Here is a 15,223-nt window from a genome sequence, read left to right on the forward strand (position 1 = left end):
GTGTAATAATGCACACTTGCATGTAGCTTAAGATTCTTTTTTTTTTCTTTTTGAGACAGAGTCTCGCTCTTGTTGCCCAGGTTGGAGTGCAGTGCTGCGATCTCAGCTCACTGCAACCTCTGCCTCCCGGGTTCAAGTGATTCTCCTGCCTCAGTCTCCTGAGTAGCTGGAATTACAGGCGCCCACCACCATGCCCAGCTAATTTTTGTATTTTTAGTAGAGACGGGTTTTCACCAAGTTGGCCAGGCTGGTCTCGAACTCCTGACCTCAGGTGATCCACCCACCTCGATCTCCCAAAGTGCTGGAATTACAGGCCTGACCCACTGTGCCCAGCCTTAAAATTCTTTTAATTATATACTTAGATGTACGTTTTATATTTATATATGTATTGAAATTATATATTTCATAACTACCTGTATTCAGTGTAAAGTGAGGAATGCATTTAATACTTTCACACATACAGCATTTCCTGTTTAGTCTCATATCAAGCATAAAGCCAATGACTGCTTCCTCCTCACAGAATAAAATGTAATAATAGCAGCATTCTAATGCAATCTGCACTGATGACAGCAGAGGGCACTGTCATATAAAATAGCTTTTTTTTATTGTGCATAAGAATTTTGTGCATTATTGAACACTAGTTTTCAAGAGGCTAGGATTTCTGTAAACTGTCTTATATACCAAGAAAACTAGAAAATCCCTATTTGTGTGAGCATGAAGTGACATATTTTAACTGATGAATTGAAACCTGAGTCATAAATTATAAAAAGAAAAATTAATATAAAATTTACTGTTTTTCATAAGTTAGCATACTGAAGCTTTTCTCATTCTATTTCTACTACTATATGATGCCATTTATATGAAGTCAAAAAAATAAAAAATATATTTATTATAGAATATTTAGCTTATAAAACTATAAAGGAAAGCAAGAAAGTAATTACCATAAAATTCAGGGTAAAAGCCAAGTTGTGAATACAACAGGAAAGTTCTTGAAGGAAATTCAAAGTGCTAATCCAGTGAACACATGAATAATAAGGAAGCGAAACAGTCTTATTGCCGATGTGAAGAAAGTTTTAGTGGTCTGGATAGAAGACCAAACCAGCCACAGCATTTCCTTAAGCCAAAGGCTAATCCAGAACAAGGCTCTAACTCTCTTCAACACTACAAAGGCTGAGAGAGGTAAGGAAGCTGCAGAAGAAAAATCTGACACCAGCAGAGGTTGGTTTATGAGGTTTAAGGAAAGAAGTCATCTCCATAATATAAACGTGCAAACTGAAGCAGTAAGGGGTAACACAGAAGCTGCAGCAAGTGATCCTGAAGATCTAGCTAGGGTTATTGATGAAGGTGGCTACACTAGATAACAGATTTTTACTGTAATATTAATGATCATTTGGCAGTATTCCCTGTGAGCCAGTGGTGACAGTGGCCATGGGGCGACACTCCTCCACCTTTGGAAAGGGGAGAAAAGACTGGAAAGGTCTATGTCTTGTGGTCTGAGTTACAGCTCAGACAAGTCAGAACACCGGCTAGACTTCTAAAGTTTTTGACTCTAGTGTCAGGCTCCCAGACAGCACCTCTGGACTTGTCCAGAGTCTAGTGGAAATCACCACCCTGCAGGGAAGAATACAGGCCTGGATGGCTTTGCCACTTGCTGATTGTAGAGTCCTAGTCCCTCAAGTGAACATAGGCAGTATCCAGGGGATGGTTATGGAAGGCCTTGGGCAAGACCCAGTGCTGTGCTAGCTTCAGATGTGACCCAGCACAGTCCTAGTGGCGATGGCCATAGGGTTACTTAGTTCACTCCACCCTCAGCTCCACGGGGCTCAGCAGAGAGAGAGAGAGAGATGTCATTTGTTTGGGAGAAAGTGAGGGAAGAGAACAAGAGTCTCTGCCTGGTAATCCAGAGAATTCTTCCGGATCTTCTCCAAGACCATCAAGGCAGTATCTCCAGAAGTCTGCAAGAACCAGAGCATTACGGGGCTTCGGGTGCCCTCTAAAGCAGATACAGCTTAGATCACAACACCTACGTCTTTCTGAATATCTAGAAAGCCTTTCCAAGAAGGACCACTACGAACAAGCTCAGACTGTGAAGATTATAATAAATACCTAATTCTTCAATGCCCAGATGCCAAAGAACATCTACAAGTACCAAGGCTGCCTAGGAAAACATGTACCCACCAAATGAACTAAACAAGGCACCACAGACCACTACTGGAAAAAGAGACACGTGACTTTTCAGACAGAGAATTCAAAGTAGCTGTTTTGACAAAACTCAAAGAAATTCAAGATAACACAGAGAAGGAATTCAGAATCCTATCAGATAAATTTAAGAACAAGATTGAAATAAAAAGAACCAAGCAGAAATTCTAGAGCTGAAAAATGCAACTGGCATACTATTGAAGAATGCATCAGAACTTTTTATGGCATAACTTTTCATGGCAGAACTGATCTAGCAGAAGAAAGAATTAGTGAGCTTGAAGACAGGCTATTTGAAAATATAGTCAGAGAAGACAAAAGAAAAAAGATAAAAAAGCATCCCTACAGGATATAGAAAATAGTCTCAAAAGGGCAAATCTAAGAGTTATTGGCCTTAAAGAAGAGGTAGAGCAAGAGACAGGGTTAGAAAGTTTATTCAAAGGAATAATAACAAAGAGCTTCCAACACCTAGAGATAGATATCAATACCCAAGTACAAGAAGGTTATAGAGCAGCAAAGCAGATTGAACCCAAACAAAAGTACCTCAAAGCATTTAATAAACTTCCAAAGGTCAAGGATAAAAACATGGTCTGTAATAAAGAAAGGATCCTAAAAGCAGCAAGAGAAAAGAAACAACACACAATTAAGCTCCAATATGTCTGGGAGAAGACTTTTCAGTGAAAACCTTACAGGCCAGGAGAGAATGGTACGACATATTGCAAGTGCTGAGGGAAAAATCCTTTTATGCTAGAATAGTATATTCTGCAAAAATACCTTCAAACATGAAAGAGAAATAAAGACTTCCAGACAAACAAAAGCTGAGGGATTTCATCAACACCAGACCTGTCCTACAAGAAATATTAAAGGGAGCACTCTAATCAGAAAGAAAACGATGTCAATGAGCCATAAGAAATCATCTGAAGGTAAAAAACTCACTGATAATAGTAAGCATACAGAAAAACACAGAATATTAAAACACTGTAACTGTGTCTTATCTTAAGTAGAAAGACCAAATGATGAACCAATCAAAAATAATAACTACAACTTTTCATGACATAGACAGTATACAACAAAAAATTAAAAAGCCAGAGGATAAAGTTAAGGCATAAAGTTTTTATTATTTTCTTTTTGCATGTTTGTTTGTTTATCCAATGTTCAGTTGTTATCAGCTTAAAATAATGGGTGATAAGATAGTATTTGCAAGCCTAATAAGATGCAGTATTTGCAAGCCAAAAAACATAAAAGATACACAAAACAATTAAAAGCAAGAAGCTAAATCAAATCACTGAGAACATCATCATCACAAAAAGGAAGAAGAAAAGAAAGAGAAGACCACAAAACAACCCAAAAAACAAATAAAATGGCAGGAGTAAGTCCTTACCTACCAATAATAATATTGAATGTACATGGACTAAACTCTCCAATCAAAAGACACAGACTGGTTGATGGATTAAAAAAAAAAAAAAAAGACCAAATGATCTGTTGTGTACCAGAAACACATTTCACCTATAAAGACACACGAAGACTGAAAATAAAGAAATGGAAAAAGATATTCCATGACAACGAAAACAAAAAGAAAACATGAGTATCTATATTTATTTCAGACAAAATAGATTTCAAGACAAAAATTGTTAAGAAGAGATGAAGAAAGTCACTATATAATGATAAATGGGTCAATTAAGCAAGAAGATATGACAATTTTTATGCCACCCATCACTGGAGCACCCAGATATATACAGGAAACATTATTAGAGCTAAAGTGAGAGATAGGCCCCAATACAATAATAGCTAGAGACTTCAACACCCCACGTTCAGCATTTGATACGGTTTGGATTTGGGTCCTCACCCAAATCTCATGTAGAATTGTAATCCCTAATGTTGTAGGAGGAGGTGATTGGATCATGGGGGCAGCCTTCCCCCTTGGTGTTCTTGTGATAGTGAATGAGTTCTCATGAGATTTTGTTTAAAAGTGTGTAGTACCCTTCCCCTTTTCTCTCTTTCTCCTGCTCCAGCCATGTAGAACGTGCCTGCTTCCCCTTCATCTTCTGCCATGATTGTACATTTCCTGAGGATTCCCCAGCCATGCTTCCTGTACTGCCTGTGGGACTGTGAGCCAATTAAACCTCTCTTCTTTATAAATTACCCAGTCTCAGGTAGTTCTTTATAGCAATGCAAGAATGGACTAATACAGCACTGGACAGATCTTAGAGACAAAAAATCAACAAAGAAACATCAGACTTAATCTGCACTATAGAAACAAATGTACCTAATAGATATTCATGCAATATTTTCTCCAAGAGCTGGAGAATACACATTCTTTTCCTCAGCACATGGATCATTCTTAAAAGTAGACCGTATGTTTGGTCAAAAGACAAATCTTAAAATATTCAAAAAATTAAAATAATAAACATCTTCTGTGATCACAATGGAAACTACAAATCAATAACAAGATGAATTTTGGAAACTACACAAATACATGGAAATTAGACAATATGCTCCTGAATGGCCAATGGGTCAATAAAAAATTAAGAAGGAAACTGAAAATTCTCTTAGAACAAATGATAATGAAGTACAACATACCAAAACCTATGGGATACAGCAAAAGCAGTACTAACAGGGAGTTTATGGCTATAAGTGCCTACATCAAAAAACAAGAAAAATTTCAAATAACCTAATAATGCATCTTAAAGAACTAGAAAAGCAAGAGCAAGCCAAACTCAAAATTAGTAGAAGAAATACTAAAGATCAGAGCAGAAATAAATGAAATCTAAATTAAAAAAATATTGACTGGGCATGGTGGCTCACGCTTGTAATCCCAACACTTTGGGAGACCAAGGCGGGCAGATCACGAGGTCAGGAGTTTGAGACCAGCCTGACCAACATGGTGAAAGCCCATCTCTACTAAAAATACAAAAATTAGCTGGGCATGGTGGCATGCACCTGTAATCCCAGCTACTCAGGAGGCTGAGGCAGGAGAATCACTTGAACCTAGGAGGTGGAGGAGGTTGCAGTGAGCTGAGATTACACCACTGCACTCCAGCCTGGGTGACAGAGTGATACTCTGTCTCAAAAAAAAAAAAAAAAAAAAGACAGAAAATAATACAAAAGAGCAATGAAACAAAAAGTTGTTTTTTTTGAAAAGTCAAACAAAATTGAAAAATCTTTAGCCAGACTAACAAAGAAAAAAAAAGAGAAATTCCAAATAAATAAAACCAGACATGAAAAAGGAGACATTATAACTGATACTGCAGAAATTCAAGGATTATTAGTGGCTACAATGAGCAACTACATGTCAATAAATTGGGAAATCTAGAAGAAATGGACAAAGTCCTAGACACATAAAACCTACCAAGATTAAGTAGGAAGAAATTCAAAACCTGAACAGACCAATAACTAGTAAGGAGATTGAAGATGTAATAAAACGTCTCCCAGTAAAGAAAAGCCCAGGATGCAATGGCTTCATTGCTAAATTCTGCCAAACATTTAAAGAAGAACTAATCGCAATCCTACTCAAACTATTCCGATATTCTGAAAAATAGAGGAGGGGATACTTCCGAACTCACTCTGTGAGGCAAGTATTACCCTGATACCAAACCAGATAAAGACACATCAAAAAAAGAAAACTATAGGCCAATATCTCCAATGAATATTGGTGCAAAAATCATCAACAAAATACTAGCAAACTGAATTCAACAATATATTAAAAAGATCATTCAACATGACCAAGTGAAATTTATCTCTGGGATGCAAGGATGGTTCAACGTACACAAATCAGTCAATGTGAAACATCATACCAACAGAATGAAGGACAAAAGCTATATAATAATTTGGATTCATGCTGAAAAAGCATTTGATAAAATTCAATATCCCTTCATGATAAAAAACTACCAAGAAACTAGGTATAGAAGGAACATACATCAACATAATAAAGGCCATATACATATATGACAGACCTTCAGTTAGTATCATACTGAATGGGGAAAAGGTAAAAGCCTTCTCTCTAAGATCTACAACACAACAAGGATGCCTACGTTCACAACTGTTATTCAACATAGTACTGGAAGTCCTAGCTAGAGCAATCAGACAAGAAAAAGATATAAAGGACATCCAAATTGGAAAGGAAGAAATCAAATTATCCTTGTTTGTAGATTATACAATCTATGTCTGGAAAAAGCCTAAAGTTGCAAAATAAAAAATCAACATACAAAAATCAGTAGCTTTTCTATATGTAAACAGTGAACAATTTGAAAAAGAAATCAAAACAGTAATCCCATTTACAATAGCCACACATAAAATTAAATACCTAGGAATTAACCAAGGAAGTGAAACATGTCTATAATGAAAACTATAAAACACCAATGAAAGAAATTGAAGTGGACATTAAAAATGAAAAGATACTCCATGTTCGTGGATTGGAAGAATCAACATTGTTAAAATGTCCATTCTACCCAAAGCAATCTAGATATTCAGTGTAATTCCCATCAAAATACCAATGACATTCTTCACATAAACTGAAAAAAAGATCCTAAAATTTATATGGAACCACAAAAAACACAGAATAGCCAAAACTATGCTCAGCACAAAGAACAGCCCTGGAGGAATCACATTACCTGACTTCAAATTATACCACAGAGCTACAAAAACCAAAATAGCATAAAAACAGACAACCAGTGAAACAGAATAGAGAACCCAGAAACAAATCTACACATATACAGGCAACTCATTTTCAACAAAGGTACCAAGAACATACACTGGAGAAAACACAGTCTCTTCAATAAATGATGCTGGGAAAACTGGATATTTATATGCAGAAGAATGAAATTAGACCCCTATCTATCACCACATACAAAAATCAAATCAAAATAAAGAAAAAAAAACCCAGAAAACAAACAACAAAACACACACACACACACACACACACGCACAGGAAAAAACAGATTAAAGACAAATTTAAGACCTCAAACTCTGGAACCACTACCAGAAAACACTGGCGAAAATCTTAGGGTCACTGTACTTGGCAAAAATTTCTTGAGAAATATTCCACAAGCCCTTTCTCACATTGCTATTAAGAACTACTTGATACTGGGTAATTTATGAAGAAAAGAGGTTTAATTGACTCATAGTTCCACAGATTGTATGGGAAGCATGGCTGGGGAGGCCTCCAGAAACTTACAATCATGGCAGAAGGCGAAGCGGAAGCAGGCATATCTTCACATGACAGAGCAGGAGAGAAAGAGCGAAAGGAGAAGTGCTACACACTTTTAAACCACCAGTTCTTGTGAGAACTTACGCACTTATCATGAGAAGAGCAAGGGGGAAGTCTGCCCCCATGATTCAATCACCTCCCACCAGACCCCTCCTCCAAAATTGAGGATTACAATTCAACATGAGATTTGGGTGGTGACACAGAGCCAAACCATATCAACAACTGAATTCATGGAGATAGAGAGTAAAAAGATAATTACCAGAGTCTGGGAAAGGTAGTGTGGAGTTGGCAGGGGGATGGGGATAGTTAATGGGTACAAAAAAATAGGAAGAATGAATAAGGTCTATTGTACAGAACAGGGTGACTATAGTCAATAATATAATAATAACTTAATTATACATTTAAAAATAACTAAAAGAGTATAATTGGATTTTTTGTAACACAAAGGGTAAATGCTTGAGGGGATGGAAACCCCATTTTCCATAATGTGATTATTACATATTGCATGCCTGTAGCAAAACATCTCATGTACCCCATAAATATATACATCTACTATGTACTCATGAAAGTTAAAAATTAAAAAAAAAAAAAAGTTGTTTTCAATCCTCGTGGTTGGCTTTCAACCCTCAGGAAGATTTAAGGAGTTCAAGACTTCAATGGAGGAAGTAACTGCAGATGTGATGGAAGTAGCAAGACAACTGGAATTAGAAGTAGAACCTGAAGATGTAACCAAATTGCTACAATCTCATGATAAAACCTGACTAGATGAGGAATGGCTTCTTATGGATGAACAAAATATGTGGTTTCTTAAGATGGAATTTAATTTTGGTGAAGATGCTGTGAACACTGTTGAAATGACAACAAAGGATTTAGAATATTACATAAATTTATATTTGATAAATCAACGGCAGAAAGAAGTTCTACTATGGGTAAAATGCTATCAAACAGCACTGCATGCTACACAGAAATCTTTTGTGAAACAGTCAATCGGTTAACAAACTTTTGTTGTCTTAGTTTAAGAAGTTGTCACATCCACCTCAATCATCAGGAAGCACTACTCTGATCAGTTAGCTGCCATCAAAACTGAGGCAAGATTCCCCACCAGATTACATCTCGGTGAAGGCTCAGATGATTGGTAGCATTTCTCAGCAATAAATTACTTTTTAATTAAGATAGATGCATTGTTTTTTCAAACATAATGCTATTACATACTTAACAGACTATAGTATAGTGTACACATAACTTTTATACGCACTGGGAAACCAAACAGTTCGTGTGACTCACTTTATTGTGATATTAACTTTAGAGGGGTGGTCTGGAGGAAACCAAACCTGTGATATCTACGAATTATGCCTGTACCAAGATGGCAGATTTAAACCCAATTATATCCATGCAACACTGACTATGTATATGGAACAAACACTCCAATTAAAAGGCAGAAATTGTCATTCTGAATAAAAAAGCAAAACCGTAGTATATGTTGTCTACTAGAATCTACTTTGAACAAGGCAGCCAAGTTAAAAATGAAAGGACAGAAAAAGATACACCACAGAAATGTTAACCATAAGAAAACTGGGGGCCAGGCGTGGTGGCTCACGCCTGTAATCCCAGCACTTTGGGAGGCAGAGGCAGGCCCTGGATCACGAGGTCAGGAGTTCGAGACCAACCTGGCCAACATGGTGAAACCCCATCTCTACTAAAAGTACAAAAATTAACCAGGCGTGGTGGCAGGCACCTGTAATCGCAGCTACTAGGAGGCTGAGGCAGGAGAATTGCTTGAACCTGGGAGATGGAGGTTTCAGTGAGCTGAGATCATGCCATTGCACTCCAGCCTGGGCGACAGAGGCTCTGTCTCAAAAAAAAAAAAAAGAAAAAGAAAAGAAAAGAAAAAAGAAAGAAAGAAAACTGGGATGGCTATATTTATATCAGAAAAAAACAGATCTTGACTGAATCCTGGACCAGAAAAAAAAAAATACATTAGTATGATAAATGAAAAAAACTGAATGAGGTCTGTAGATTAATTACAAGTATTGTATCAATGTTAATTTCCCAGTTGTATAATTGCACTGTGGCTCTATAGGATACTAACATTTGGGGAAACTGATTGAAAGGTATATGGGAGTTATATGTATGATTTCATCAAGTTTTTCATAAGTGTATAGTTAGTGCAAATGAGAAGTTGAAAACATTTTAAAAATTCAAATTTCTGCTCTTCCAAAGATACTACTAATAAAAAAAAACCTCACAGGCTGGGAGAAAGTATTCTTTCTCCTAAGGCTGTGAATAATAGTATTTAGTATTACAGTAGAGATAGACATAGACACATGAGCATACTTCACCTCTGCTACTATAATTATTGCTATCCCAAGGAATTTTATACAGAATATATAAAAAACTCCTACAGTTTAATAATAATAAGACAAATCAATTTCTTTAAAGAGTCAAAGGATTTGAAACAACAAAGAAAAAGAAGATATGGCCAATAAACACAAGGTCCTCAACACCAGTCACTGTGGAAATTCAAATCTGAAATCACAATGAGCTCTCACAATGGTTCCCACCCGTCAAATGGCTAAATCTAAACAGCTTGACAGTACCACATGTTGGTATTCATGTGGTGCAGCTGGAACTTTCTTCCATTGCTCATGAGAATAAAAATTATACAACCCACATAGAAAATTTAAGAAACCAATATATTTGCTGCTTAAGTTAAACATACACTTACCATATCACCCCAGCAATTCCACTCTTAGATTTTCACCCAAAAGATATGACAACATATGCCCACACAAATACTTATACATGAATGTTCACAACAGCTTTATTTATAATAGGCCAAAACAAGAAATAGCTCATGTGCCCATTAATGTATAACACTTACTGTGCTATATAGGCATAGAAAGCAATACTACTAAGCAATAAGATGACCAAACCACTGGAAAATGCAAAAACACAGATAAATCTCAGAAACAAACTTGAATATCCACGCAATAATATACTTTTCAACATTAAAAAGGAACAAAGTATTGACACATGGTACAACATGGATGACTCTCAAAATAATTACACTGAATTAAAGAAGGCAGACATTAAAAAGTACATACTCTATATATTTATGTAAAAATGTATTTATGTAAAATTCTTTTTTAAAAATCTACTTTAAAGTGAGAAAGTGATCAGTGTTTACCTTGAAATAGAGATATGAACTGACTGGGAAGAGGCATATGAAAACATATAGATAGGGGTGATAAAAATGTTCTCAATCTTGATTGTGGAGGTGGTTACATGGGTGTATATATTCATCAAAATCCATTTACAGCATACAATTAAAATGGATTCATTTTATTGTATATAATTTGTAGCTCAACAAATTTATTTATTTATTTATTTATTTGAGACAGAGTCTCACTCTGTTGCCCAGGCTGGAGTGCAATGGTGTGATCTTGGCTCACTGTAACCTCCACCTCCCAGGTTCAAGCAATCCTTCCACCTCAGACTCCCAAGTTGTAGGACTACGGGCATGTGCCACCACACCTGGCTAATTTTTGTATTTTAAGTAGAGATAGGGTTTCACCATGTTGGCCAGGCTGGTCTCAAACTCCTGACCTCAGGTGATCTGCCTATTTCAGCCTCCCAAAATGCTGGGATAACAGGCATGAGCCACCACGCCAGGCTTAAAAGTTTTTAAATGTACAACATGATGTTTTGAAATATGTAAAGCACTACATGCCATCGCAGAATGACTTTCTCTTCAGTGTCTGAAACTGAGACAAAAAGTTTACTAGAAGTCTTCTCTTAATGTATATCCAATATTTTTCTTAGCTAGGGTCAAGTGTATAATGAATTTTTAAAAAAATGGCAAGGCTAGGGTTAGCCCAGAGACTGAAAAACATCCCAAATGAAAAGACAATGAGTTTCAAAGTATGCCAGAATGTTATCATATTGGCATTGGTAAGAGACAGTGGTATAAGATAATCTTAAAACTCTAAGCCACAATATTATGTGAATATTGATGTAAACTTTAGGTTAAACATTATGCTAAAACCTATATTTTCACTATCTTATTTAAATCTATTTATAAATATTTAAGGGAGATACTTCCATTTTATAGATAAAGAAACTGAGATGAAGAGAGGTAAAATACTTGCTCAAAGTCAAATAGATAAAAGTGTCAAACTGGGATTCAGCCTAGGTCTACTAGACGTCAGTGCTCAGGCTCTTTACTGTTTTGCCATTTTACCTCTAATTGTGCTATATTTACTACCTTTTGCATTATAAAGAGGCTCCAGTATGTGAACCTGTACAGATAACTTACAGAGCATTGTATTGGTCTCCTTATAGCTAGCTGTGTTAGTAGGCCTTGGGAATGGTACTGAGAAAGCAGTTTAAACCATGCCTAAAGCATTAGATTTTACAAAATGTCATTTCTATATAATATAGCTATCAAATACTGAGAATAATTATTGGGAGTGAAGAGCTATTGGTCCCAAAGAACTTTCTCTATTTTTAGTCCCTAATCTTCCTGAAAGTCCCACAAAGTTGCTATAAATCACAGCAAAAAGAAGACAAAGGATCTCAGAAAATCTCTTTTTATTGGTGAGAAGACAGCTACAGCAGTCTCTCTTTCTGCATTCTATTTTTCTTTTTTAATGTTGCTTACCTTTGTTTGTATAATTCTTTTGGATTTTTAAGTTTCATATATTTCCTTAGCTTTCCTTCCAGGAGTTTTGCTAATATGGATTTGCTCTATTCAAAATCTCAAAACCATGTGTTTTATTAATTTTTTGAAAATGCATAGTAATGAAGTGATCATGAAATTTTATTAGATTAAAATTATCTACTTTAATGACTGACAAAAAGAAAACATTCAGAAAATAGGTTTATCCTATTTAAGAATATATAAAATATTGATATTAAGGCAAAAATGAATTTGAGCAAGTTAATTATATTTGTGCAAGAAATTAATGAAATTTTCATCCTACCTGAAATCACATGCTGTAGTAAATTCTGCTCCTCCACCCAATGCCCAACCTTGAACCAGCGCAACACTTATTAAAGGAAGTCTGTATATTGAAGAAAAAACTGATGTTACTATTTTTAATTTCAATATTCATTTACAAATGTTATTTTAAAAAAAATCTTAAAATGCAGTGGAAACAAAATTATTGCACTGTCTTCATAAAAACAAACACACATCAAAGGATAGCAGAAGCTTGAACCTTTACATCATGAGAAGAAAAACAGTGTAATACTAAACATACAATAGTTCACAATAAATGCCACATAAGTTCATTAAAATACCTCCCTGAATCATTATATATTTTTAAGCTATAGCCATATTGTAACTTACTCCCAAATAAATGGATGCTTTTGTCTAATTTACAGCTCCTGGAACTTCTCAGCAGCTGGCTCTTCACAATAATTCCATGTGATATTATCTTTGTCCATTTTTGTTGGTACCAGGTTAAAAGTTGGAAAATCAAGGCTATTTCCAAAGGTTGGAAATGTGTTACAGAAGATAGAGCTCCAAAACTGTGTTATGAAGTTTCCTTCAAAAATCTACTCATTGTTGCCTGAAATAATCCACAGACTAATCCTATATAAAGGCATGATTTTGCAGTAAAAATAAATCTTTTACCTTTCCTGTTTGCAAAGACCCACTTTGCAGGGGTGTGTGAATACAAGGTAAATCTAAAATGTTTTCCAAGTATGGAATTTTTGTAGGTTCTGACCTACAATGCAAAGGTGCAGGTCTAAAGTAATTGAAAATTTCCTAATATACACTGCTCCCATGTAGAAAGGATTATTTAAAAAAATAATAACTTCAGATTTATCTATGAAAAAGTCAAATGCAACAGGAAAAGGAGGTGAATAGGGTTTAAACAATGAAGATACTATTTTAGAATAGTAATGTTATGATTCTATTACTCTCTCTAGACTCTCAGATACAATAAGTACCAAAAATACAGTAATGTCCAATTAATAACCTTGCTTAAATAAGAATTTCCTTACTTTTCATAATTTTAAATTTGTCTACATTCGGAATGTGAAAGTACAAAGCTAATCAGCCAAAACATGTCAGTTTGTAACCTCAAACATACCTTGATAAGCCAAGAAGAATTTTTCCTCTTTGCTTCTTTACCTAGGTGCAAAGTCAATTCATATTCCTCAGAAAGCTGTAAAAACTTTCCAATCCATAGTTCTTTTTCTCATCTCCTCTGGATACAGACCACTTCACTACACATTCTACTAATTTGGAATATTAGGTAAACTTTATGTGTCATGTCTTGATCAGTGTCTTTATTATTCTGCTCTAATACCAGTATTTAACTTTCCCAGTATCTATTCCTAAATACAGCTAGTTATATAAGCTCTTTAGGGGATATGTCTTAAATTCTTCTTATCTTTCATTTCTCTTATTTTTAAAATACATATGTATATACTTCATTAACATGTAATTAAATGATTATCCTCTATGGCACAAAAAAATAGTACATCATTAGAATAGATGTAATTTGAAAATTAGCTATTATTTCTTAACTAGTACAAATAATGGAATAGCAAAAAGCTATTTTTGGTCTTTTAGAAATCATATTTTAAAAAGAAGGCTGCATTACCTCATAAATCTTGTTAAGGTGTTTTGCATGAACATGCATACGGCCATTCCATCCTTTAAATAAAAATAAGCAGAAACACAAAGGTATAATGCAAATATATTACATTAAATTTTTTAAATTAAGGTTTTAGAAAGTAATGAAGCCAAAAATATGTCTTTTTTAAACAATGACATTTCCATTTAAAACTCTTTGATGTTGTCTGAAATGCAAATAATGCTGTATTTGACTCTGTTGATATCCTAGGGCTCCTTGAGCTCAGCTTTGCATGAGGTATTAGCAAAGATGTAGGGATAAGAGACAGATCACATACCCTAGATCACTATGGAGTTCTACTCAGGGTAATGACAGGGGAAAGGCATAAGATATACCCATCTGTTATCCTTAAGATGATAAACATATAAGAGAAGAAGGGAAAGAAGGGAAAAGTTATGTTAAGCTTTGATTTTTAAAAAAATATTTCTAAGGCTTTATCTTGGTATTGCCACAACTTATAATTTTCACAAACAAATTTCCTAAGAATAGTCCAAACTCATTGCCTTGTCTTTTTTCTAGCTCACATACTTTCTTCAATCCAGTGTAATCTGGCCCTCTGCCTTATCCCAAAATCTCTCCTCAAAAGCTTTTAATAATCTCCTATTTGTCAAATTAAATGACTTTTCCTTATTCATCTTTTCTCTCTCCATAACACGTAGTACCTTTCTTTAATCAGTTTCTTCATTCTCATATTTGTTCTCACTTTCTAGCAACATTTACACTCCTGGTTCTCTTATTTGTTTGTTCTTTTCCAGTCTTCTTCCTTGGCTCTTCTTATCCAGCTAATCCCCTAAATCCATGCAGTTTCAAAATTCTAATCCATGATTTTCTCTGTTCTTTATAATTTCTTTTTTTTGGAAGTCTCATCTACTTCCATATAAAGTGCTAAAATCTACTGGACATTTTCACATTCTGATAGCACCTCAAACTCAGCACGGCAAAACCAACTGAAAGTAAAAGAACTGAGTTTGAATCCTAGTGCTGCCACTTAATAACAACATGAAATTGAGCAAGTCATGACTACGTAATTCAGTTTCCTCATTCATAAGAAATGAGAAGTTTAAAAAAATTGCACTATTTGACTTAAAGGATGTTTAGAAAGATGAAAATATACCTAGAAACTCTATAAAAGATTGCATAAGTGTTCTGTGTTAGTGGAAAAAGTTAGTGT

At 35.1% G+C, this 15,223-nt stretch overlaps 1 protein-coding gene across 3 annotated transcripts in view; it reads right to left on the minus strand.

Annotated features, from left to right (window-relative positions):
* The window catches only part of ECHDC1 (ethylmalonyl-CoA decarboxylase 1), a 54,724-nt gene that overhangs the window by 13,649 nt on the left and 25,852 nt on the right, over positions 1-15,223 (minus strand). For 2 of the 3 annotated variants that reach the window (XM_008952965.5, XM_003827631.4), the window contains exons 4-5: positions 14,020-14,072; positions 12,385-12,465 (exon numbers count right to left, since the gene is read on the minus strand). In XM_008952965.5, the coding sequence (XP_008951213.1) occupies positions 12,385-12,465; positions 14,020-14,072 (134 nt within the window). The remainder of the gene's footprint in view (positions 1-12,384; positions 12,466-14,019; positions 14,073-15,223) is intronic. The other variant, XM_008952968.3, reaches the window with a different exon arrangement.

The sequence above is a fragment of the Pan paniscus genome, chromosome 5 (genome assembly GCF_029289425.2).
Source record: "Pan paniscus chromosome 5, NHGRI_mPanPan1-v2.0_pri, whole genome shotgun sequence".
NCBI lineage: Eukaryota > Metazoa > Chordata > Mammalia > Primates > Hominidae > Pan > Pan paniscus.